This window comes from Dendrobium catenatum, unplaced genomic scaffold (genome assembly GCF_001605985.2).
Source record: "Dendrobium catenatum unplaced genomic scaffold, ASM160598v2 fragScaff_scaffold_716, whole genome shotgun sequence".
Lineage (NCBI taxonomy): Eukaryota > Viridiplantae > Streptophyta > Magnoliopsida > Asparagales > Orchidaceae > Dendrobium > Dendrobium catenatum.
This window is the reverse complement of record NW_021319178.1, coordinates 10,870,800-10,897,115: the sequence shown is the minus strand read 5'-3', so window position 1 is coordinate 10,897,115 and position 26,316 is coordinate 10,870,800. Positions and strand designations below refer to the sequence as shown.

At 35.5% G+C, this 26,316-nt stretch overlaps 2 protein-coding genes across 2 annotated transcripts in view; one reads left to right on the top strand and one right to left on the bottom strand.

The window, feature by feature from the left end:
- The window catches only part of LOC110111292 (ATP-dependent 6-phosphofructokinase 7), a 44,089-nt gene extending 30,340 nt beyond the window's left edge, over nt 1-13,749 (top strand). The window contains exons 8-12 of the mRNA XM_028695959.1: nt 11,191-11,231; nt 11,412-11,633; nt 12,359-12,407; nt 12,479-12,633; nt 13,368-13,749. Of these exons, the coding sequence (XP_028551792.1) occupies nt 11,191-11,231; nt 11,412-11,633; nt 12,359-12,407; nt 12,479-12,633; nt 13,368-13,508 (608 nt within the window). The 3' untranslated portion in view covers nt 13,509-13,749. The remainder of the gene's footprint in view (nt 1-11,190; nt 11,232-11,411; nt 11,634-12,358; nt 12,408-12,478; nt 12,634-13,367) is intronic.
- Nucleotides 13,750-17,869: 4,120 nt separating this feature from the next.
- LOC110111289 (G-type lectin S-receptor-like serine/threonine-protein kinase SD2-5) lies at nt 17,870-23,529 on the bottom strand. Its single transcript, XM_020843086.2, has one exon. It carries the CDS (start codon nt 21,494-21,496, stop codon nt 20,342-20,344), a length of 1,155 nt encoding a protein of 384 aa, XP_020698745.1. The 5' UTR covers nt 21,497-23,529; the 3' UTR covers nt 17,870-20,341.
- Between the last annotated feature and the right edge of the window lie 2,787 nt (nt 23,530-26,316).

Below are 26,316 nucleotides of genomic sequence, written 5' to 3'. Positions count from 1 at the left end.
TACACACCCGTTCCCGTATCCCACACATCATTTCATCCACTAACATCCTCCACTTCAACTCCAAGCTCCCCAACCCGACGGCAAAAGCCCCTCCTTCTTTGGCCTCCGGCCACATGCTTGCCTCAAACCATAATGATGATATCAATCATCATGATGGCTCCTTGATCAGTGTCTCACATTAAATTGAGGAGTTACCGAATTTTGAAATTCGAAAACTTTCCTTATTTGCGAAATCTAAAAAAAGGAAAGTTTTCAAATTCAAATTTCATATGAAACCTAATTGGAGAAGTTATTAATTTCCCTCCAACTTTTTGTTTCTTTTTGGAAAGAGCTTGGTTCCCCCCTTAATCCCTCCTCCTTCCCCTCTAAATGCCGCCGGCCAGCTATGAGGCTTCCCCTCACTAATTGCCACATTAAACCCCTCCCCTATTTGAAATTAAAACATTAATTTCAAATAAATCTCCCTCCCAAATTTTCAAATCCCGAAATTAATTTCAGAATTTGAATTAAAACTCCTCCCCCTCTCTTCAAAACCGCAGGCCTCCCCCTCTTTGCTCCCCTCATTAACTCCCCCATTCAAGGCATTAATGCCTTTGATTTGAAATTCAAATTCAAGTTAATTCCCTTCCAAACCTAATCAAATCTGAAATTAATTCTCAGATTTTGATTAATCTCTCATACACTCCACTAAACCTAATCTCTCCAAACCCTAGTCCCTCTCCCCTTGCACCCGCCGGCCTCCCCCCCCCTTTTTTTCTTTGGGAATCCCGCCGCCCACCTCTTCCCTCTTCTCCCACCACCCTCTCTCCCTACTCTCTCCCGTGGGAACTTTGAAGCCAAGAGGAGAAGAAGACGACGCCCTTCCACCTCCTTTCCCCTTGGGTACTCCTTCAACCCTTGGCGAGAATGCATGGCGGAACCCGAATGGAACTTTGGATTTGTGCATGACGATCGAGATCAAGTCGACATTATCCAATCACCATTCTTTGACGTGGGCTTTGATTTCGACGACACCATTGAAGAATACTTCGACCAGTATCCCTACAACCCCTTAGTTGACGTGATCGACGAGCAAGGTCAAAGGGACGTTGATCATCATTGGACGACAATCATCCTCCCACTCCGCCACCTATCCAAGGACGACGATCTAGGTGCCTTCTTCTCGGGAGTGACCTCGATTCTAATGTGGTAATCTTCTCTCGCCAAAGCCTAGTGTAGTTGAGTGATCAATCCCCGAGGTGCAAACTCTTCATTATTAAATTGTGGATTGTTAGCTAATAGCTCTTCGCATTTGCTACTATTTTTGTTTATCTACGCTAGATTTGGTTACTCTACATGTTGCTCCTGCGCTAAGCAAGTAGAAAACTAAGATTCTTAATGAATCTGCTTTATTTAATAAGTTATTAATTGAGATTTCATTGTCAATTATTCTTAAATTTATTATCAAGCTCCTTTTTGCATGTGATTTTACATTACCTATGCTATTGTCTTCCTATCCTATCATGACACCTTTAGGCATTTGTAAAGCTTTGGACACTTATATATGTATATATATATACATATATATCTATATATATATATACATCTATATGTATATATATACATCTATATATCTATATATATAATAACAATTGATTATTCTAAATTTCTAAAATTCCTAAAAGTTGTGAATCATTTTCGTACACTTTTTTTAATTCATATCGAAATCGATCTTAAATTCCCTTAAAATGATCATTCCTTTATAAATTAATCCAAAATATTCTGAAAAAAATAGGAACAATCTTTGGGAGTTCTCTTTCACTTCGTACATGGTGCTTTGAAGCTTCCCAAAACTTCAAGTGCCTCGCTACATGAATTTTAGGACATTTTAGGAGCTAGTATACCTTTTAGATAAATTTTGGTGCCATCTTGATTCCAGTTGAATTTATAGAACTTGTGCAATCTTCTTCCTATCTAAATGCAATCGGAGCTAGAGGTCGAGTCGAGATTCACCACTAGCTAGGGAATATTAAAAGCTTGTGGTGAATCTATGGGGAGGTCCAAAAGCAGTTGGAGGATGAACAAAAGGAGAAGCTTTTTGTGGAGGACTGGCGAAAGAGCTAGAGGCCGAGCTGCCTAGGCGAAGGAGAAGTTTCAGGATGAGCTCTCGAGATTCACCACTAGCTAGGGAATATTAAAAGCTTGTGGTGAATCTATGGGGAGGTCCAAAAGCAGTTGGAGGATGAACAAAAGGAGAAGCTTTTTGTGGAGGACTGGCGAAAGAGCTAGAGGCCGAGCTGCCTAGGCGAAGGAGAAGTTTCAGGATGGGCTCTCCATGGAGAGCTAGAGGCAAAGTTGGAGGCGAAGGAGCATCAGGGGCTGAGTTCACTTAGTTTGCTAAGGAGATGAAGACAATTGAGGAGTGGGATACTTTCTTTCAAGGCAGTGAGTACGATCAAATATTGAACAAATAATTTCGTTCAAGCATGAAGTAATGTCTGAGCAAGCTAGTTTCCAAGGACAAGCTTGACCCCCATTATAGAGACCCTTCTGTCTTTGATAAGGAGTTTGTAAGCAAGGATTATACTGAGTTGGACTCAGACTTAGGGGAGTGGAGCTAGAGGTTGATCACAACCAATTATGTAATGCCCTTTTTCTTTCTTTTTTTTGTGCCAGTTGGCGAAATGAACTTTGAATGAATTTTTTAAGTAAGGAAATTTTTCTAAGTTTTGGACTCGCCTTTTCGTTATGCTCATGGTTGAACAGGTACTTGCCCTCAGATTACTGTAAGATCACTAGCCCATGCAATAATGAAGGATACTTTCTTGAGATAGTAAAGTTTAACTCGTTAGTATAAACATAATAATAATGCGACAAATAATAAACAATAGATTAATGAAGTATTAAAAATGATTGACGTGTATTTTCATTGAACCCGAGGCTCATGGAAGCTGAACTTGTCCTTCAGAAAATATAATAGATCCTGTCGATAACTATGCTAGGCCTTACGTGGGTCTCGAGTGTTTAAACAGTTGGATAGATTGTTATGATGATTTGAAATAAGATAGAATGACTTGGAAATTTTTTGCAAGAGATTGACTCGACTAAGCTGATATAATAATAATTGCATTGAAATGCTTTGGCTTGTGCAAGTTGGTTTTAACAATGATAAGAGTAAGCTCATCACTTTATTACGAAATTGTCTTTGGTGGGTTGCCCTTATGCCAGACTCATAGTCTTCATGGGAATAACCACCTAAACTTGATGCGGACATCTGACGGTCGACGTTAATCAAAGGAAGAGACGAAGATCGACGGCCGAGATCGCTCCATTTTATTATAGTTTATTAATTGTATTTTTGATTTAATTATGCATTTTTCATTTTTACCCTTAAGGGTCTTGTCTTATGTAAGCCCAAGGGGCAACGTTGTCTTTTAGTTTATTTTAAGGCCTTCATATAGAGGCCCTTGCTCTTGTATTAGATGATGTTGGATTATTAAAAAAAAAAAATTGTCTGCGCACTTGTTCTTTGGGAAGAACTTTGGTGAGATTCATATGTGAGGAAAGCGTAATACGCGCAAGCCTAGGATGTGTTCGGGCTCGTGGTTGAAGTCTCTAGGTGAGGGCATTGCATCACCTGTCAGTCGCAGGATGTGTCTGGGCTCACCGTTTATCTTCCTTCACTATCTCCTTCCCTCTCTCTTTCTCCATCGGTCATCTTCTTCCATTATTCCTTTCTCTAAATCCCCCACCCTCCTCCTTTAGCCGTCGACTTTCTACCACTCTTCCACTCCACCACCTCCTAGACGACAATCCCATCCCCTCTATTAAGCGCCGACCCCCTTCCCCACAACCCTCCCCTTCCCTACCGAAATCCACACCTTCTCCCTCTTCCCTTGGCTCCACCCATTCAAATCTTGCATTCAAAACCTTCCAATTTGAGCCCTTCTTATTTTGGGAACAATTTAATTTCATATTCAAATAAATTTGAATTTTTAATTTGTTTCCTCAAATGAGAATCCCTATTTTAGGAAAGTTCCTAAATTCATGCCCATTTGAATTTTAAATAAGGTGGGAATTAAATCAATCCTTCCTAATTTAAAATTTTAATTCAATCAAGCATTAATTTCCCTCTCTTAAATCCCTCCCCTCCTTGAAGCCGCCGGCCCCTCATCCACAAGTTTGAATTTCAAATTCAAATAGCCTCTTGATTACTTTCCTAAATTAGTCGATTGTTAATTTGGAAAGCTTCTTAAATAGAATTCAAATAAATTTGAATTTAAAAAACCTTTCCGGATTAATAAATCCATTTTAGGAAGCCCCTCTAATCCCTCCAAATCTGAAATTAATTTCAAATTTAATTCCCAATCCCAATTAATGCTTGATTCACATTCATTGAACATGACACCTCATCCTTTTCTCTCACTTGACCGGCCCGTCTCTCCCCTCTATCCTAACGATTTCCTTGCTAATTAAAGGCCCCAATTAAGGAGATAATTATTTCCTCTCTTCCCTCTCTTCTTTCTTGTTTGAATTTCAAATTCAAATCCATTAATTAAGAGAAATCTGAGATGAAATTTTAGATCTTTAATTTTTATTAACCCCCCCTCTGTTCTACATCAATATTGGTTGGCTATAGAGAACTCGCATACTTCTCATTACGAATCTTGTTGTAAAGGAGGGAGTCACCATATAGGGTTGTCGTAGTTGTCATGCACTCGTCATCGTCTTTAGTGTAAGGTTATTTAGACTTAACATCTTTAGGGGGCTCGCTTGCCACTCATTGTAGATCTTGTCACAAATGAGGGAGCCGACTCGTAGTGGCGAGATGGTTTGTTGTGGGATTTCAGTGACTAAGCCTTTTTGCAATTGACGGGGACAATTAAATAAGCATAAGGCGTGGAGCTAATAATTTGAACAGGGAGTTGATGCCCCTCATAATTGAACTTTATTGTTTAGCCGTACAATTGATTTCACCTTTTATTGTAGCACTAATGCCAGTATTCGACTCATGACAATAATGGTGATGTGACATTATATTCGTGGATCCTTATAAGTAGGGGAGGCGAGACCGTGGGAGTCGCATATTTCTTAGTGAGTGTCTGCAATATTCTTATGAGTTACGTGTATCGTGGGCAAGTCAATCTCGTGACGACTAAAGTTGTTGTGAGTTCTATGGAGCTTCCAAGGATCCAGTTAGTGGTCAGCGCAAGGGGAGAACAATGATATTTTCCTAATAATTATTATGTTGTAGAAGGAAATACCTGACATGAGGGTTATGCTTTGCAGTCGCTCGACAATTATCCTTGAATGGAAGTGAAGTCGCCCTCTCACTCCTTCAGGCGTCATAGTCCTCATAGAATAAGGCCATGCCAGAGCAAACTTTTTCGCTTAGAGGAGCTCTCTCATTGCATCATAACATCTGGTGGGGCACAATAGAACTCTTTCCTTTGGAAGGATGTCCGTGCTGTAAGCACTGCTTCATGGAAAATGGCCATGGGAATGACCCAATAAGTTCATCACTCAGATTATGAATGGCCATGAGCTGCTGATAGGTTGCAACTTGTGGGAAGGTTGAAGTTGCATGAGGACGAGTCGATGACTTTGAGGACACTTCTTAGAGAAATCTTTTGCATCATTCCTCAGTATTGGCCAAAAGTAGCTTTGACTTAGGATCTTGTGGGCGAGTGTTCTTCGACTGGAATGACTACTACACTCACCAGAATGGTCTTCCTTATCATTCCAAAGAGATTGAGGAAGGTTGCCGGCCTTCTAAACAATTTATCACCCAAAAAAAAATAATTGACAGCCTTGATCTTGAATCACCATGGGTCTCTAACTTTAGCATTGATGATCCCCATCTTCTAGTATATTATGAAGGGGTTTACCCACCTAGCTGGTTGATTAATCTCGATCTACTTGACTTCCTCTTCCACAATAGTCGGCCTTTGAATTCGTATAGCTAGTTGCCCATCTAGGTTTCCTTACTTGGATAGGAGATCTATGACTTGATTTTGCTCCCTGGGGATTTGTGAGATTTTAAAATATTATAGTTTCCAAATCTCCACTTTCACTTTGAATGAATACTTTAGTAGCAACTCATCTTGGACTTCATATTCACCGTTAATTTGACTTACCATCAGTTGGAGTTGGAAAATACCACAAACTAAGTAACTCACAACCTTGAGGTGAGTTGCAAACCAACATGTAGAGCCTCACACTCAGCTTGTTTGTTTGTAACCTTGAATTCAATTCCTGTTGCTTGGGTAATGGTGATTTTTGGTGAGGCTCTTCAGAATTATGCCCACGCCAATCCTTGCTTTCTTGAACCGCCATCAACTAAATTATTTGGTGCTACTGTGGAGTAACTGCTTCCAACCGCCTGTCCTGATCATTGAAATCTACAAGAAATTTAACTAGTTCCTTGCTTTGATGGCCATCATTGACATATAAGTGATTTGGAACTTGCTTAGTTCCATCGACCACTTAAGCAACCTTCTAAACTTATATGACTTGGCTAATACCGCTTTGAGCAGGTGGTCAGTCACTAGAGTCGAGTGGGCCTGGAAGTAGGGTCTTAATCATCTAGCCGAGCTTGCAAGAGCCCACACGAGCTTCTCCATGAAGGGGTACTTTCGCTCCACACCTTTGTGTGTCTTGCTCATATAGTACACTGAACATTGCCTCTTTTATTCTCTAATAAGTACATAACTGATAGAATCCTCCCCTACCCCTAGGTATAGCAACAAATCTTCACCTATTGGCGGTCTTTGGAGCAAAGGTGGCGAGGTGAAGAGAAGTTTCAATTACTGAAAGGCAACCTCGTTATCTTCATCTTAATAGACTTTCTTTGCATTCCTGGAGGCTTTGAAGTAGGGTGAGCACCTCTAGCCCAATCAGGAGATGAAATGGTTGAGCTCGGTGACTCGACTGGTGAGTCATTCTACTTTCTTGATTGTTCTGGGCTATTACATCTCCATGATTACCTTGACCTTGTCAGGATTTACCTTGATCCCCTATGGCATGAAGAGAAACCCTATGAATTTTCTTGACCTTGCCTCGGCAGTATTTTTCAAGAGGTTCAGTCTCATATTGTACTTCTTAGGGGTAGCAAACGTTTCTTTTACATCTTCTATATGCTGGTTGGGCGACTTGCTCTTTACCAAGAGGTCATCCACATACACCTTTATATTCCTATCCTTCTAATCCTTGAAGACTTTGCCCATTATTCTTTTATAGGTTGCTTCTGCATTCTTCAGACTAAAGGACACCATCTTTAGCAATGCATGCATTTTGTTGTGATGAAAGAAGTCTTTTTTTTTTTTTATATTGGTTCAGGGAGTATAGCAGTTGTTTTTCTAATTTTCTATTTAATAGGTCAGGTGTCTCTCCTTACATTGATTTGACGGTTGGCAAACTCTTCACTAATCCCTAGCATCTCCGTGGCCGTCCATGCAAAAACATCCTAGTTGCCCCTAAGGGCTTGGATCAACTTGCTTATGTGTTCCTTGCTGAAGGAAGCATATATTTTGAGGGTCCTACTTGGCTCGCCCTCAATAGTAGGCACTTCTTCCACTTGATCCATGGTCTTTTGGCCCTATCCTCGCTCCATGTCTAGTTGTAGGACCTCTTTAATGGTAGTAGCCACTATCTCTACCATTTTAGGTAGCTGGTGCATGACTGAGTGAGATCCCCTCTCACAGGTGATCTCTTTTCTTTTGGTTTGAAATTGATCACAATGTGGTAAGTAGATACCATGGCCCCAAAACTATTTAGCAGGGGCTTGACAAATATGTCGTCATAAGTGGCGGGGATGATGATGATGATGAAATTAGCTATCGCCGTGTATTGGTGGTCATCTTCTCCCCAATTAATAGGTAGAGCGATTACCCCTTCTTGCTCCCATTGTTCACTCGAAAAGTCGTACAAGAGTCCTGTAAAAGAGGTTTGTTGGGAAGCATGCAAGTTCATTTTATGAAAATAGATTTAAAGATCATATTTATATAATTTTATCTATTTGAATGCTTCCAATATGATAATCCGCGATCAGTGCGATGATGACTATAGCATCGTTATGCAGATTCCCTTATTTGGCTTTTCTTCTTTGTTGAAGGTGATTGGGGCGACGTCTACTATTGGAGCATGTGAGGTATAGACATCGAGTTCACTTCTCCTACCTGTAGTCTCTTCAAATTTGCAGGCGAGTTTGTTCATTAAACACCCAAGATTGTGGGTACTACTCCAATAGTATAAATCGAATGAGCAGACATTAGTGTTCACTCTTCTTTTGGCGGGTGCCTTCTTTGGTCTCTCTCCTGGCTTAGTGAGCATAAATTCTTTCAATTTTCTGGACTTGATCAGCTCTTCTACTAGAATTTATAGATGACGACAGATCTCCGTGTCGTGGCCATGATCCTTGGGGAAAACATAATACCTTGAGGTATTGTGGGCATGGGCAGTAGCTTTTATATGGGTTGGGCACCTAGTGAACTCTTTGTTATGAATGTCCTCAATTAGCTTAGACATTAAGACTCTTAAGGGAGTGTAAGTAGGGTAGGTAGGCGGTTGGCAGGTGACTTCTTTTGGGTACGGTTGAGTAGTGAGAGGAGGCTCTTGCACCGTTAGAACTTGTGGTCCAATGATTCTCAAGGGCATAGGCTGTAAGGGTACCTTCTGGCTCCCATGTGATGACAATCATGTGTGCTCGATCTCTTTGGTCCCTTCTATACCTTAGATGAATTATTTCTACTACTCTTCCTCGTTACTTTTCTCTCCTTGCAGCAACCATGTGGGGGCGAGTGCTCAAGGAGGATTTAGGCTCCCTATTGTACTCCTATGCATTTACATGGGGCTAACTCCAACAGCTCAGTGAGAGTCTTCGGCTGCTGCAAGTCGAGTTCGTACTTGAACAAACCTTCTCTTAGTCCTTGGGTCAAGCGACCTCAACGACAATAGGCTTGAGGTTCTTCACTTCTAGCATCTCTCTTTGTAACCTCACAACGAAGCTCCTTAACAATTCTCCATGCTCATGTCTCATCTTCAGTATAGGTTGAGAGCTCTTCTATGGCTTTTAAGGGTCAGCAAACTGTGGCACAAACATTTTTTTTAACATAGTAAATGAGGTGATCACTCCCACTGACAGGCGAGTGAACCACCTAAGGGCCGACTCTTTAAGTTTCATGAAGAAAGCCGACACTTGAGGGGCGTTATCAATATCTATTAGAGATGTCAGTGACTCAAATGTTGCTATATGATAGATGGGATCAATCTTGCCTCGGTAGGACTCCAAGTGAAGCACTTTAAACTTCATACTTCAGAGGAAGCCTCGCCTTTGGAATTTCCTTGCAAAAGGTTTTGGTGAGCTCGAACTCTCCTCTTTTGACCTATTTAGCCGACGGACTATTTTCTTCGCCGCTCATGATAGTGCGACTGTAGTTTGGGATAGTGTCAAAGTCAGTGCTCTTTTTGAGTGATTACAGTTTTCTGCTAAATCAAAGAATCCTTAAGGGGCGCTATCTGCACTTTAAATTGTAGTCATTCTTGGAGGCTGCCTAGGGCATCCTGAATTGTCTTCATCTGTCACTCCTCTATCACCTACAAGTCACGCTAGGTATTAAATTTGGCATTCTTCATGTTTGCTGAAGATTCATGCTGAGGTTGCTCATTTTGTAGGACTTGTCTTCTTATCAAGGGCATTACTCTATGCTCACCGAAGGATATTGGATCCAAATTTATCCATATGCGATACCTGACCTTACTAGCTAGTCTGCCTGAAGAGCAAATGAACTTGTAAGCAAGAATAGAGAGTGTAAAAGAAGAGTAGATGAAGATTAGAGATCTTAAGCAAGTAGAAAATTTCCTGCTAGTCCAAAAGACATCTTCTAAAAATTTGTCTTGAACATTACTCATCACCCTATATTTATAGGGTTTTAAGGGCTACAACAAGGACAAAATGAAAAAAAAGTTAAAAATACAATGCTACATGGATTACATGCTCAAAGCTACACCATACTATACACGCGTGTCTCTATCTAATGGGTGGGAGAGCTAGGATGGAGAATTCATCTTTGGGCGAATGAAGTAATGTCGAGTGGCATAGAGGGTGAGCACCATGATGATCGGTGTGTTGTGGGCTAGCGTTGGTTGGCCAAGTTCTGTAGTGGCAGATTGGTTGAGAGTTGTAATCTTGGACTATGTCATGGTTCGTTGTAGGGGAATAGGTGAGCATGTATGTTGGTGAGAGAGTGGTATCCTGGGGTGAGATGCTTCTCGTAATTGAGTTTGGGAGAGGGCAGTGGTTGTACAATGAGAGCTGATGACTGAGATAGGGATGAGTGACAAGTGATTTTCCTAATGCACCACCCCTGACTAGCACGGGCGAATGTCCAAAGGTTCTCCTATTGAGGGCAAGTCTCTTCATCAAGACCCGACTACTACTTGTTAAGACATATGTGAAGTCATTTATACATATACACCTTCCTTGCTCGATCTATACGTCAACCCAAGTCGCTGCTAGCCTAGCACTCTCATAATTGATAGGCTCTCTTGCCCTAAACCGACGAAACCCTTCTTTCTCCACCCTTCTCAGACCAAACAACCAACCACTTGCAACTCACCACACCTGCTCCTCTCCCTCAGCCGTTGGCTTGCGTGTAACCATTTCACACCACTCATGGAGACCGAACTTGTCGTCGCTTGCTCAATATTTGGCCAAACCCGCACCTACCTAAGCCCATACCCAACCTCTTCCTCCTCTATCCTCTCTCTCTCTCTTCCTATCTCTCTTTCTCTCTCCCTCTCCCTCTATTTTTCTCATATCCCTCCCCCTCTCTCTCTCTAAAAAACCCTTTCTACTCTCTCTCTCTCTCTCTCTCTCTCTCTCTATATATATATATATATCCTGATCTGCCTTGACATTCATGCATTGAATTAAAATTTGTTCTTCTCAACAGCAGACATAGATTCTGTGATCAGTTATTCCTATGTACAGCAAGCTTCTTGAAGGATTAAATGCTTTTATTAGTTTTTTTTTTCTATTAAGAAAATAGTTGAATAAGAAAAGTCTGTAACTAGATGAATATTTGATTAGCTAAACTAATAAACATCTATCTTTTTTGATATACCATTTTTTTCATTAGTCTGTCAAACTAACCAAAAAGCTTTTGCTATATTCTAAAATTTGATGTTTGTTTATTGGCTCCAATTGTGCAGGTTTCATTGCTATGTATGCTACACTTGCAAGCAGAGATGTGGTAATGCACAATTTATCAATAATTCAAATATTGTCATCCAGTTTTGCACCGTCGTTTGAGATATTTGCATTGTTCGCTGCTGCATTATATGCTGAGGATGTTTTTTTTCGGTATCTTTGTAATGTTCTCTACTGAAACTGACTGATGTAGTTCCAATTTTTTTATTTTGATCTTTTTCAGGACTGTTGCTTGATTCCAGAATCACCCTTTTACTTGGAAGGAAATGGCGGGCTTTTAGAATACATAGAAAAGCGGATTAAAGAAAATGGCCACATTCTTATCGTTGTTGCTGAGGGTGCCGGGCAAGAACTTGTTGCTGAAAGTATGAAACAAGCAGAACATGATGCCTCTGGTAATAAGTTGCTTTATGATGTGGGACTATGGTTATCTCAGAAAATAAAGGTACACTACTACTTCAGATTATTGTTGGAGATGCTAATAGTTATGCTTTTACAGTACATAGAACTTCTCTTTCTCAGTTCGATAGTTCATCTGCTGCATTAGCACGTTATTACAACTGGGCAGTAGGTTTCTTTTAAAATTCAGTTCAACAAATCATCACTCTGAGTTGCTGTTTGGAATTTTTTTGTTTTAACTTAAAATAGTATGGTTGGGATAATTGTTTTACAACTTTACTTTACAAATCACTCACATACTTCTGTTCGGGGCTAACTTTTTTTTTTTTTCCAATTTAATCATATTTTGTTTTAACTTAAAAATAATAAGTTTGATACGGCTTTTTCATAGCTTTATTTTACAAATTATCGTTTTATGCTGCAATGTGTTTAGTACTTTTCAAATATTTATATGGGGTGAGTTTTACGCAACCAGATCCACTATAATATAGTAGCTATAAAAAGTTATTTTTTTTTTTTCTAAAAAAAAAAGTTTTCAATACATACAACATTTTTAAAAATTTTATTTTTTCTCATGGCAATTACCCAACTAATTTTCTCTTAATAAATGCATACCCAAAATGTATACGAGAAATTTGAGACCGAGCTTTCCTTTCTAAATCGAGATCACTCCGACTGATTACTCATTTTTTTCTCAAAAAAAAAAAAAAAAAAAAAAAAAAAAAAAAAAAAAACCCTGTCATTAACGGAGTCTTTATGTTTTTAATGCAGGATCACTTCACAAGAAAACAGAATTTGGTGATAAATCTCAAATATATAGGTATAATTTTCACATCCTCTATGCATGGCACAATCAACATATCCTTAACCTTTCCAATTGATGGCATGCAGATCCCACATATATGATCCGTGCAATCCCTAGCATTGCATCTGACAATGTTTATTGCACACTGCTAGCTCATAGTGCTATCCATGGCGCCATGGCTGGGTATACTGGCTTTACTGTTGGACTTGTCAATGGCAGACATACATATATACCATTCTATGTAAGTATCGTTTTTTTTTCTTACTCTTCAATATTTTTTTTATTTTTCATCCTCATGGTCAGGTGAAAGGATTTTCTCAACATTAGAGAGGGTTTTCTAATACTTTCTTGGTCTTTTTTTTTATATATATTTATGTATTGAGAGCAGATTATTATTACAATCAGATTTATTAGTGAATGTTAACTATAAAAAAAAAATTATTATCCGACCGTTTTTTTAAAGAGGAAAAAACTGTAATACAAATAACAGTTTATTTTACCATAACAGTTCTCCAAGTATTTTTATAAATAATTGCAGGATCATATATATTAATAATAATTAATTTCAAGTTAAAACTTTTATATCAAGTAACCTGTGAAAGATTTTTTTAAAAAAATTTAGGGGAGCAAGAGCTACCTCAGTCCCTCTCAGATTCTGCCACTGTTATTTTATTTAATGACGCAGCTCATCTTGGTTTGTTGGTCAGAAATTTTGGCTATCAATCAGGAGGTCTTGAATTCGAGTCTTACATGTGATGTGTTTGTGAGTTTGTCTTAATTTGCCTACATGTCCCAAAAAAAAGTTATTTTATCTAATGTTGGAATGCCACATGTGTAGCTATTAATCATATGATAGGACATGAAACTTCAGAAATATAAATACTTGACATTTTGTTTGGTTTTCATATAAATTGAAAACAATATTGTGAAAAGGATAATGAAAATTTCTAATTAATTTAATGAAATGGTTTTCAGAGGGTGACAGAATCACGAAACAAGGTTGTGATAACTGACAGAATGTGGGCAAGGCTTCTATCTTCAACCAACCAGCCGAGCTTCCTGTGTTCCAAAGTCGTACAGGAAGCGAAGACTGCTAATGGCACGCCTCTCTTCTAACAGGTGAGCTGAAAGCAGAAAATTATTTTGAACGGCAATACTGCATGTTGTCTCACACGTCCAAGAGCTTTTGTTAAGTTTTTTTTTCTACAATTAAATAATTTGATGTTTAGTTTATGTGTTGGCTAAGAAATGGTTTTTGTACTTAAGCTGCTTGTATCTTCTATCAGTTTTTTATATGTAGCAGTTCAAAAATTAACTTGAAATTGATTAGTTTAGATGACTGAATTTGGCTCAAGTAGATTTCAAGTTTTGCCTTTCCATAGCATTGAAAAGTAGTAATAATACAGGGAAATGAAGAACTCAACGGTAGAAATGGCGGAAAGAGAAGGCACGCTTGCTTGTATCTTCTATCTGCATGTTGTCTCACTAACCTTTCCTAAAGTTGGCAAGGAATAACACAAACGAGAAATTATATATTTTAAAATCAAGGATCTATGCTACCTAGCAAGAATGAAATAATGCAAAATGATCTCATAAAGCTCCAATAAGACCCATCACCAGATCAAATACTATGGTTTATTATGACGATTAATTGTAGTTTATTTTTTATTTTCTTCATGAGATGAGGGGTGATTTATGAATTTTATTAGTCATAAATCTGTCCATAAATCCTCTTCCACCACCTACTTACTAACCTAGCAAATCTGTCAAACACCTCCCCATGAGAAATAAAAAGCTAAAAATCCATCTTACAAAGTTTTGATCGTTGTGGAATACCCAATTAAACTTACAAATGATGAACTCCTTTGGTTCTCAAGTTATGAAATGAAATACAACTCTTAGGAACTGTTGAAAATGATTTTTTTTTTATAGCTGTAAATAAAATTTTCTTATAATTTAACTGATACAAAACAAAACTGTAACATATTATCTATGATTTTGCACGTGACGAATATAATGGATCATTTTAAAAAAAAATTAAATGTTAAATTTTCATTCTGAATGAATTATCAATTTAATTGAGTTCTATAAATGTGAATCATTCATCCTGAAATTACAAAAATCCATATGTTTTGATAGATATCATTTTAGTACCATTTTCCCAACTAGATCATTGTAATCTTCAAGTTATTTTCTGTCAATTTTAAGAAATCCGTTGCATTAATTGATAATATTTGATTGATTTGTGAGAACTCCATTTTTTAAGAATTTCACGTGCAAGATCGAAGGTGTGTATCATAGTTGGCGGCTCGGATGTGCATATGACCAGCTTGGGCTAATAGGTACTAGATAAGACGCCAAATGCTCACTCCATGCACTAAGGCATTAGAACTAGTGGAAAGCTATATCTTAGATGGTGAGCTCAATGCATGTACGTGATCCAACAATCAGACATCTGGTCTTGGGGTTAAGACACATATTTCTTTAATCGCAAAAATAAAAAATAAAAAAATTGTCTTGCCCATAATTAGCAGTTAGCACTAAGGTGCTCAAGTTGGCCACCCAAGTACTTAACATAAAACCAACATTAATTTGGCCTATTCAAAAAGCCAAAATATGGACCCTTCTTAGGGGGAATCTTTATAATAAAAGTTTGGAACTATAAGGGGATGAAAATTAGGATTTTTTTGGATCTTTTTGGGTAAACATTTTCGACAAATTGAGGGCAAAAGGAAGATGATATTTATGAAGGAATAGAGAGAGTGATTGCAAATATAAGTTTTTCTTTCTATACTCTTTAGGTATTCATTCCTATTTGCAATCGTTATGATTTTATTTTTTTTATATGAAACTAAACCTCATTTATTGGGAATAGATGTAGCCAATGTTGATGGACAAAACTTGTTGATGAGGATCCCATACATCAATAGTTGGCTAATGTGAGATGGAAAATAATCTCTTTATAATATTTTTTCAATGAGGATAAAGGTGAAATCTATCCAACCAAACTTGATCATGTGACTACTATAAGATAGACAAGTGAATCATGCACACATATAGGGAATGTAGTCATATATTTAATAGTAGTTTGGTTTAGATGACGAACACCCTCTGTTGCCATAGATTAAAGGATTATCACTATTGAAAGCAAACATTTACACATAAAAATAGAAAATATACTTAAGAATTTCATTTTCATGTTGCCTTATGTTATTGAATCTTCTATTTGATGGATAGCTTGTGTCAAATCAAATTAAGGGCAAAACCCTAGGCTCCACCACCTTCGACAAAGATGAGGATTACCTCTTTGAGTTGTTTGTCAGCATTGGCCTAGATCTTCCTTGTGGGCAGAAAGTGGTGTATGTGAGAAGTCTTTTTTTCATGGATTTCATGGAAAAATGGACCTTTTATGAAAATGGGAACAACTTCAAATCTAATGGCATCATTAGAGACTCCATTATACCTGAAGGTGGCACAAATCTCTACGAAACTAGGAATGTGTAGGTTTGGATCTTCTTCAGGGGATCCCCAAAACTACAAATTTTGTACCATTTGAATGATTGTAGCTTTGAGCTCGAAGTCATTGGCTTGGATGGTCAGTTTACAAATACATTGGTGGATTCCATCAACTAATGAGTTACCATAATCTCTAAGCTGTCTGACTGACTTTTAGTTCTTTTGATGTTCTTTTAGCCATCACATCTATAGTTTATTAAATAAATAAATAATCATTTCTATAAATATAGGCTCTTAGTAATGTATTTAATCTTATAAATTGCATATAATGTAGAGTAGTGAATTTGTCTCTCCTCTTAAAAAAAAAAATACTACATCCACCTATGCTTTGTTATAATAATATTATATTCTATTATCTACCTTATTAATACTAAATCAAATTCCACTTTCGTATTGAATATCAAAATTTTAATCTTGATATCACTTTATGTCACACCCCATGCTAACCCTCTACCATTCAAGGCAGGACAATATAAAGGAAATCATATAATTCATCTTACATTCAAAATTTATTAAGATTTCAACAACATTCATGATGAATTTCACATATTCATTAATGAAGCGGAACCATTCCAAACATTTCATTGATTATATATATATATCTACATAGAAATTATCAACCAAAAAACATCAAATAATAAACATCCTACATACCTTAAATCTACATTTATCTTACAACTATATATAACAAAACATAAAGTATATATCAAACTTTGTTCTTTTTAGCCATAATCTTATCATTGCCCTTCAAGATAAAAATAGTCAGAATAAAAGTTTGATAAGTTATGAGGCTAAAATGAGAGCAATTCTAAAATATAATTCTTGTGTACAACAACATCAACCAATATGTATGTGAATATGACTATACACACCAACATCTATGCCTTCTTCACATATCAAATAATAATATTAATAAGATGTTTATAAAAATCATTTAACATTAATATGCTCACATGAAATCATAATAACATATTTCTTATCACAATGTAACAAGTAGAACCATATAATGTCAGTTGATTTATATATCTAATCATGTATTTAATCACAAATATATATTTTTTACTTATCTTCTCTTTCATAGTTCATGTCACCTCTAGCCCAAAAATATATCATGTCAAGATGTCTAGGTACAAGTCATCATCATAATATAAGCTTTTGCCCTTAATGCTTTATCATAATGTTCAAAAGTGCTCCAGGTGAAACCAGCATTTGCTACCAAACTACAATAAGGTCATATTGCCTCTTGAGGTTGCTATGCCTCCATTGGATTGCATTATCGCACCAGTGCAGGTGTCATCAATATATCATTCCCCACCCATCACCTAACATGATATTTCTTAGGCTTAACATGTTCTTAACACTTCATTTAATTCATCATTACACCTGTTATATGTTGATTTAAACTAAATAAATAATATCATATATGCATAAAAGAAAAACTATACATATCACTTGCTTTTCATTTAAAAGTGTGTTATAATAAAAATTGATTATTCATAAATAAATGCTAAAATGCGAGTATACCTCCAACTATGTGAAGAAATTTTAATATTACATACCACACTTTATTTCAAATGCAATTGCACATACAAAAGACTACGATCAAGTGTCATGAATTAGAAAATTTATATATCTTGTCTTTTCTTCAATTTAGACACCTCACAGCCTTTTGAGTGTGTATATCACCTACAACAATCCAAATTCTTTAATTTGACAACTCATACAATTTCTATCAGAATCATATAATTATAGTTCAATTTATTCCAAAAAAGACTTTTCCCTCATTATTTTCTTTCCTCGGACACCGCTTAAATTTCCAAAATTCCCCTCAAATTCTATGTTAAGCCTAAAATAAAAATTGAATATATTTAAATAAGAAACTTTATATATATATATATAATATTATAATTTTTGAACCTTATACTTTTCCCTTTTTCTGTCTCCTCCTCTCCCTTTTCTTCTTCTTCTTCTCCATTCTCTTCTTCCCTTCCTTTTCCTCTTCCTCTTCCTCTCTTCTTCCCTTCTCCTTCGATTTCTACCTACTCGATTCTTTCCCCCAACCTTATAACCTACTCCCGATTCTAACACCAATCCTTGACTCCAGGAACCTTTAGGCGATTGGAAAAAAAATTAAAACTTAGAGCTTCTATCAGGAATGGACGTGGTTTGACAAGGAAAGGTGATTAAATGGGAAAATTAATAAAAATATTAATTACCCTTAGCCCAAACTAATGCATGTTCACCTAAGTGGAATTCTGAATTTTTTAACCCTACTATAATAATTTTAATAATGAAACAATAGAGAAAAAAATTAGAAAAAAATAATTCAAATCAAAATTATTCATATCCTTCAATTTAGCGCAAATAACGTGTGATGACCTCTCATGTAAATTTAGCGCTCTTCATGCCTTTGAATTTTGTGTCAATACTTCGTGCGAGAGCAAATTTTGACTTTCATTTTGGTATGACCAACCCTTGCAATTGGAGCATTCTTTTTAGGTAATTTCAACATTCTAAACGGATCAACAAAGTTCATTTTTGTGAACAAATAACGCTCAACCAACTTTTGTATGAAGTCAAATCTATAGTCTGTCATTTTCATCATAATTAACTGAATCGATTTTAAGGGTCCTTTTTTGGTGATTTTGATGCTCTTGATGTACCAAAGCAATGTGTTTTGTGAATGGGCCACATTTGAGACCTTTTAATCATGGTCACGACATCTCAAACACATTTCAAATGATATTGCATTCATCGGTCATCGTCTCGCCACATTCACTCGAGCTGGCCTCGAGATGGAGGTCAGTATATCCGGTTAGCCACCCATTCTCATCTCCAATCTAAGGATAGAAACTTTTGGCTTATAGCACATATAATATCCTTAATTAAAGTTCTCCTTTACAGTAAGAGGAAATATAAATAACCTTTGGAGTTTGCACCAATTAGAAAACTTTGATCTCCTAGCTCTTAAATAAACCTAAATCAATTGGAAAGGGAAAACTTTGATTACTCTCGTAAAGAGTAGAAGAGAATCACTAATGAGTGTGTGAGACTTAATGAGCTCACACCATTAACCCTATTTATAGCCTTGACTAGTGGCTATCTAGGAATATAAAAAATGCAATAGATGTTTATGAAAGTAAGTGGTTGTGATTGTCCTCACCTGTTTACTGAAATTTGTATAGTTTTTGACTTCAAGAAAACAATATGGCTAATATTTGTTATTGAAGTTTATCAATAATAAATCAGCCATTGAAAATATGGTTGATGTTCAACAACAATAAAATGTTGTGATTATGTTCGCTTCTTTACAAAGAAGTAAACTTCATCAAAATTCCGATGAGCTTTCATTGTTCAACTGGTTGAGCATGGATTATGCCAGGGATCAACCAATAATACTAATCTTGAACTATAACTTTTTTTTTAAAGGTTCAGGGTGATGTTCCCATCCCTTTATTACTAGAAGCTTTGGCTTCCATGCAATGAATCAATTGAAAAAAGTTCAAGGTGATATGATTCTTAGGTAGCTTCAATTGAAACAAGTAACCTTGCTTAAGAAGAAAGGTTGGAATTCTTTGTTATCTTGAGAAGAAAATCTTTAACAAATGATTTAAAATGAGCTTGAGTGTATGATCACAAGTAAATATAGAATTTTCATATATTTTTTATTTAGTACATCCAAATTAATGAATGTTTGTGGTAATTGAGGGCACCAACATGCTATTCATTGGTCATTAGTTTCTGAGGTGCAAATCCACTTGGCCCTTTGATAGATGGCCGTAGTTACGCATTGCAGCCCTTGCTAGTTGCTCCCCTCCTCATTAAGAAATGCATGAGGAATATGACTTGCCTAGGTCGGTCTGAGCTAGGATAGTCCAGGATAGATTTGATTTGTTATGGTGTGAATATACTTCTTTTACACTCTGGTATGTTTGGGAGTTTCACAAACTTTTTTTGCTCCTTCAGTTTGTTTGGCAGTTAGATGAGCCAATTCATGTCAATTCGTGATGATATATTTGAGAACAAAGTCATCATTCACCATTTAACCACGGTTTAAAAAAAAAAAAAAATAGATTGATTGCATTCAATGGGAATGAAGAAAAATCATTCATACCTTCCTGCCATTGATTATGCATGTTCATAAATTAGTAAAGAGAGATTCGCAAATGATTTCAACTTGTTAGCATTACTCTAAGAGTACTGGAAACATGATACAAAAATTTCCATATTTTGAGCATATGAAAACTAGAAGAAAAAATTTAGTTCTTTGATTAGTATAATAGATCAGACGGGTTCTTCCTTTATGTTTCTTTGATACAAATGGGAACATATTTCTGTGATGTTGCTTCTAGTATTAAGGGCCTAAATATGCATAGTAAACAGTCTTGAAAATTGTAAAAATATTATAAAAAAACTATCAGAAGCAAAAAATTTCACATGGAAGTAGTGGACATTGAACTAGTCGAATTTGATTCATTATTCACCCCTGAAGTTGCTTCATATGAGGCAAAGTACAGGAATGGGTTAGGAGGTGTCATGATCTCCTCTTGCCCTTCTAACATCCTCACCACATTGCTCATCAAAGGCCTTGCCTCGGCTTTAAACTGAACACACCAGAGTGCAACCTTACAAATTCTTTCTTCCTTCTCCATTTGAATCTCTTCAATCCTACAAATGGACTTCATTCTGCTTAGCTGCCCTTTTTCATGCATTTTCCATATCCATTTTGGTAACCACTCTTGGCTTTCATTTGCATTCAATTCTAAGTTCCTCCTCCCCCCTATTATTTCAAACAAAAGCATACCATAGCTATAGACGTCACATTTGTGTGTTACAGGCAATGGCAGCCACATCTCAGGTGCAGCGTAGCCAGGAGTGCCTCTTCTTCCCGTGTTAGTGACATGAGTAGCATCTCTATTGCAAAGCTTTGCAAGTCCAAAATCAGCAACTTTTGGCGAGAAGCTTGAGTCAAGAAGAACATTTTCAGGCTTTATGTCATAGTGCAGTATTCTTTGCTGGCACTCTTCATGAAGATAACGAATTCCCTTTGCTGTTCCAACTGCAGTCTCATACAGTGTTAGCCATTCAAGTCTATGCTTAATGTTGAACAAATATCGGTCGAGTGAGCCTTTTTCCATGTACTCATATACAAGTGCCTTTATTTCAGAATCATAACAGAACCCATATAGCCTGACCAGGTTAATGTGATTAGTTTTTATGATTATGCCTATTTCCGCCATGAATTGCTCCTCAGCTTTCTTATCCAGGATTCTGTGCAGAACCTTCACTGCAATTTGAATGCCATTTGGAAACTGTCCTTTATATGCCACTCCAAATCCACCTGAACCCAATTTCACGGCAAAGTTATTGGTGAATTCTTTGAGATTATGTGGAGTTAATCTTATAGGCTTCTCCTTTTGGATGTCGTGTAGAAACCTCTCCATGGTTACATGTCTAAGGATGTCATTTGTAGTCATTGAAACATAGTTTGTTCTTTCAACAATTTTGCTTGTTGTTTCAGAGGATTCATCGGATATGACACGAGAGGCTCGAAAATACATTTTGATCTTCTGAATACACTTTATCATTAGATATGCAATAACTATTATTACAATGCCACCAACTATGATTGATGCTGCAATGCAAGTATAAAATAAGACGAACACTAATGAGACTTGAAGAATGCATCATTAAGCTGTTATTTCTTTTCAAGCTGATTAAGAAGGGGATGCTGAAAAATATTCTTACTTGTAGAAATAAGTGCATTCCTTCCATTGATGTTATCCTTACTTGATTTTGGAATGTTGTTCGAAGAATTCGACATATCTGTTGTTGACAAAGTAAGAAATTAATTAGTCTAGTTGTAGGATGTTATAATAATACTTGATGAAATTATAAAATTTTTGTACAAATTTTTCTCTCTCTAAGAAACTTGTAAATATCGTTAAAATGAGTGAATATGAAGTAGACCAATTGATAAGAAATTGGGAAAATTGATTTAGTTTTTATTTCATCATTTATTTTGAGAGAGAGGGGGTTGATAGTAAGAGGTAGGGGCTGATCCCCATATGGTTCAGGGTGGGCATGCCTGCCTTAAAAAAAAAATAAAGTTTATATGAGGTAATTTTAGAGTTCTGACCCTGCTAAATTTTTTTCCCTATTGTTGCTTGTCTGCTCGAGTGCTGCTTGCTATTCCCTTCTTCCAAAATTTCCTTTCTTCCTTCTCCTATCCCGCGCAACGTTGTAACTTGTCATTCGTAGATGCTGCACTCTGCATGAAAAAGTTGGCCATACCATGATCGCCCCAGTTGCCGCCCAAATCCATTAGTGTCATGACCTATCCATTCACGGATTGAAGGTAAGGATTGCATTGAGGTTTTAACGCTCGTTTGCGGCTTTGAATCTCATATTTTGCTTCCTCTTTTGCATGCATGTTTTTTAGCATGATTTTTTTTTTTCTTATTTTCCCTTTAGTTACTTAAGCCTTTTTAGAAATCAGTATGAAAGTTGTCCCAGATGAAGCCTTAGTGTTATGGTTTAAAACAAATCTATTCCACACCCCCAACCCCCGACTTGCTTAAACCCCTTAGGTGGGCGTCTCTTTTGAAGAAAAAAGTGAGGAATTTATAGAACTGAAATTTTTATCTTGACAAAAAATTAGGGTCTTGATATAAAGAGAGAGAGTTATGACTAATCAATCAAAATATATGTAACAGTTATCTAAAAATAAATTAGACGGCTCTAAAATGTACTTTGATCAAATTCGGGCAGTTAAAAATATCTGTCACACAAATTTTCGAAGTAGAAAAACTAGCTACTTCCATTCTGATCATTCTTGTTGGCTATTCATTTAGGAAGCAGAGTTCCTTAGAGTAAATGTCTTAAAATTTCACCAAACATGATTCTGCAAGACTATAGATGTAAAATAGTATACTCTTCCTGAATAGATAAAATAAATGATAGGCAGATCAACATGCAATTGAGGGACCGAAAGAGGAAATTGATTTCAATTTACTGAGAAAGATTTCGAAGGTTATCTGATCTTATTACCTGCAATCACTAGCTAATACTCTTCCTTTGACGTGTCTTCAGCCTTGCTCTCACATTCTAGTCTGAATCTTCTGATGAAATGACAAGAAATACTGCATCGCAAGCATTATATTTTAATTAATTTGCTTAATGCATTTGAACTTAGGTTTCATTTGGAACGGCTCTTTTATTGTCTCTTAAAGTAATTTTTTTAGTACAAAAATTAAACCTTTTTACTAGAAAGTCACTGAAAAATTTGAAAAATAATAAGAAAGATTTACCTAGTCAACATAAAAGACTTGTTTAATATATCAATTTTCAAGAAATTCTAGAAAAGCGAGTCTGACTGCAGTTATTCTTTTTTTACCTTCATTCACATATGCAGACTGTTTGATGGTAAGTCTTTAAAGTACAGTGTTTGCAAGGGCACTGAAGTCAAAATTGCCATTGAAGCTGAAGCTTCGTTGCTTTGTTTTCCTGCGCACGGATTTAAGTTTTGAACTAGCTAGATTTCTTCTTCGATTATTCTTCAAATTTTTCAGTTTTTTATTGCTTTTAATATGCTAAATTCTTGCAATTATTTTGATATTAACTGTAGGCTATAATTTTAGACCCTTTTGAAGATGCATATTCTAGAAGCAGATCGACAGGTGTTGGTCGTCAAAAAGATCAATCAAATTTGAGTTTCAACCTTAACCTTTTAATTAAATTTTAGTGCCATTCATTAGCTCCTAAATCACTTATAACTGGCCTTGCTGTTTTCATACTGTAATTGTTCATAGACATATCCATAATCGTAATTATGCCTTATTTTTTAATTAATAAAATATTTAAAATAAATTTATGTTATTTAAATAAAATTAGGCACACTGAGACTATCATATTTAAATTCAAGAAGAAATGTCATATTTAAGGGATATATTTTATTTTCCAACTCTTATTATTATCACTAGACAAATGAACATGTGTCATAATTAAAAAATGAAAATATTATTAAATAATTAGCCTATGGTGTATGTGAATTTATGTTGATGATGATAAATATGTAATTGGATATATTACTATTTTATGTTAGGTGGATTTATTATTGGATGATAATTTCAATTTAGGCATAATATATATTCAAGACAAAATAATGGATGCTCCAATGATTAAGGAATATCTGGACAAGCTCATGAAGCTGTTTATAGTTTTTGTAGAATCATTAGAGAAATTAGATTTGTATTTGCAAAATGAATGGTTCTTTTGGCCCAACTCTCATTGGGAAATCTATTCTAAATTATTTTAAATTAATCTAAAACTATTTTAATGGTCTATGAATTATGTAAATTAGCTGAATAGACATTTAAAAAATTAGGGTTTATGAGAGGATTGATTTAATTCCAAAGGAGAGACTCCCTTTTTTCTGGAAAGAAATTAAAGCAATTGGAGCATGTGAATTTCGGCCAAGAGGAGGTGGAGGATGTTTGAATTGTTTCCAAGGTGGGGAGGTGGGCTTTAGGAAACAATCCAGTAGAATCTCAGAACTAGTAAAAAGGTACCCTCATATTATTTATTACTGACAAATGATGGTGAGCCAGAGTGCTATGATAAGGCCATTTAAGTTGATGATTTAAAGTAGATGTAAGTCTTGGATGACGAAATGCATTCACTTAAGTTGAATCAGACTTGAAAGTTAAGTTAGTTACCAGATGAAAAGAAAGGACTATAGAATAAATGAGTTTACAGACTGAAAAAGGAACTTGATGGTAGAATGCACTATAAGGCGAAACTTTTAGTCAATGGTTTTCTGCAAAACGAAAGAGTAGACTATATTGAAATTTTCTCTCTAGTTATAAAGATGACAATAGTCAATGTTGTGTTGATCCTAGTAACAGTTATAATTTACTTCTAGTAGGGAAATTACAAAAAGGACAAGCACTAAAAGGAATTAAAAATTCATATTATTAAGATAAAATTAAACATGATGATAGGATTAGCGAATAAAAAATTTAATCACCAGCCTAATTTAATAGATAAAGACAAATAATAAATTATATAGCATATAAATAAAACATCAACAACATGGAAAAGAAGCCAAAAAAGAAAAAAATAATTTAATTAAGAATAGACATAATGAAAGATGCATGCCATGCATGCCATATCTCTTTGCTTTTTTATGTTCTTTTGAGTCGTTTTATAGTTAAAAAAAGAAAACAGCTAGCAAAAAATAATATCTTTTTAAATTCAAAACATATACATACAATTTTTTTTTATCTTTCTCTCACAATTTGTTCGCTAGGGACTTTTTGACTAATTCATTTTGCTATAACGCAAAAAAAAAAAAAAAAAAAAAAAAAATTGGATAAGAAAAACCATGAATTTTCCCCTTCTTAAAATTTATTTAAAAAAAAAAAAAAACATAAATAAGAAGCCATCCTAAAAAGAAATTTGTATGTATATGTTCTGAATTTAGGAAGATAATATTTTTTGTTATCTTTTATTTTTAAACTATGAAAATAATCAAAAGAATATAAAAGAAGCAAACTGTTTGTCTCTTCTTAATTAAATTATTTTTTTCCTTTTTAGCTTATTTTTCATGTTGTTGCTGTTTTATTTATATACTAGATAAATTTTTAATTGTATTTATCTCTTAAATTAGGCTGGCTAGGGATTTTGCCATGTCATTGCCGCACGCAAGCCGCAAGCATACCTAGCTAAGAAGAATGCTGCAAAAAAGAAGAAGAAGATATTTTTCATGTGTAATTTCTATAACAAATAGTACATATATGCAGCATGTGTTTTCTGAAAAATATGTACACATGGATATTTTATCTACTTTTCATGATTGATTTTCTTTTATTTTACTTCAATGATAAATTGATTAGAATTTTTGGTTAAAATATTTGAATTATAATAATCTGAGGACTTTTATGCATCTAAAACTCATCTTGAATGATTTTAGATAAAGTAAATCAAATTTATTTAAGAAAATATTCAATTAATGTTTTTATATAAATATATAATATTTTATATGAAATATGCCAATATTTCAATAATATCAATATTTGCTAGACTATTTTCGATAACTACACAAGCCAATGTTTCAATAATATCAATTATGTATTTTAGTTTTATATGAAAATCAAATGCTCATATAAATGAAAGAAGGTTGCTAGTGACAACAACATTTTTTACATGGAAAATCTAAATAGGAAAAAAATTACGTCACAAATTATGATTTTTTCCAATAATTGGAGAATACATTGATATAATGTAGCATTCATGAATTTGGTATGATGAATTTTGTTGTGGAAGTTGGAAGAGCCTCGAGGCATTCAAATTATCTTTAATAGATCATTGTAGTATGTTTAATCATTTCCTTAAGTGTAAAAGTGAT

Excerpts from the sequence above, each read along its gene's own strand:
- LOC110111289 (XM_020843086.2), bottom strand. The coding sequence starts at position 21,496 with ATGATAAAGTGTATTCAGAAGATCAAAATGTATTTTCGAGCCTCTCGT.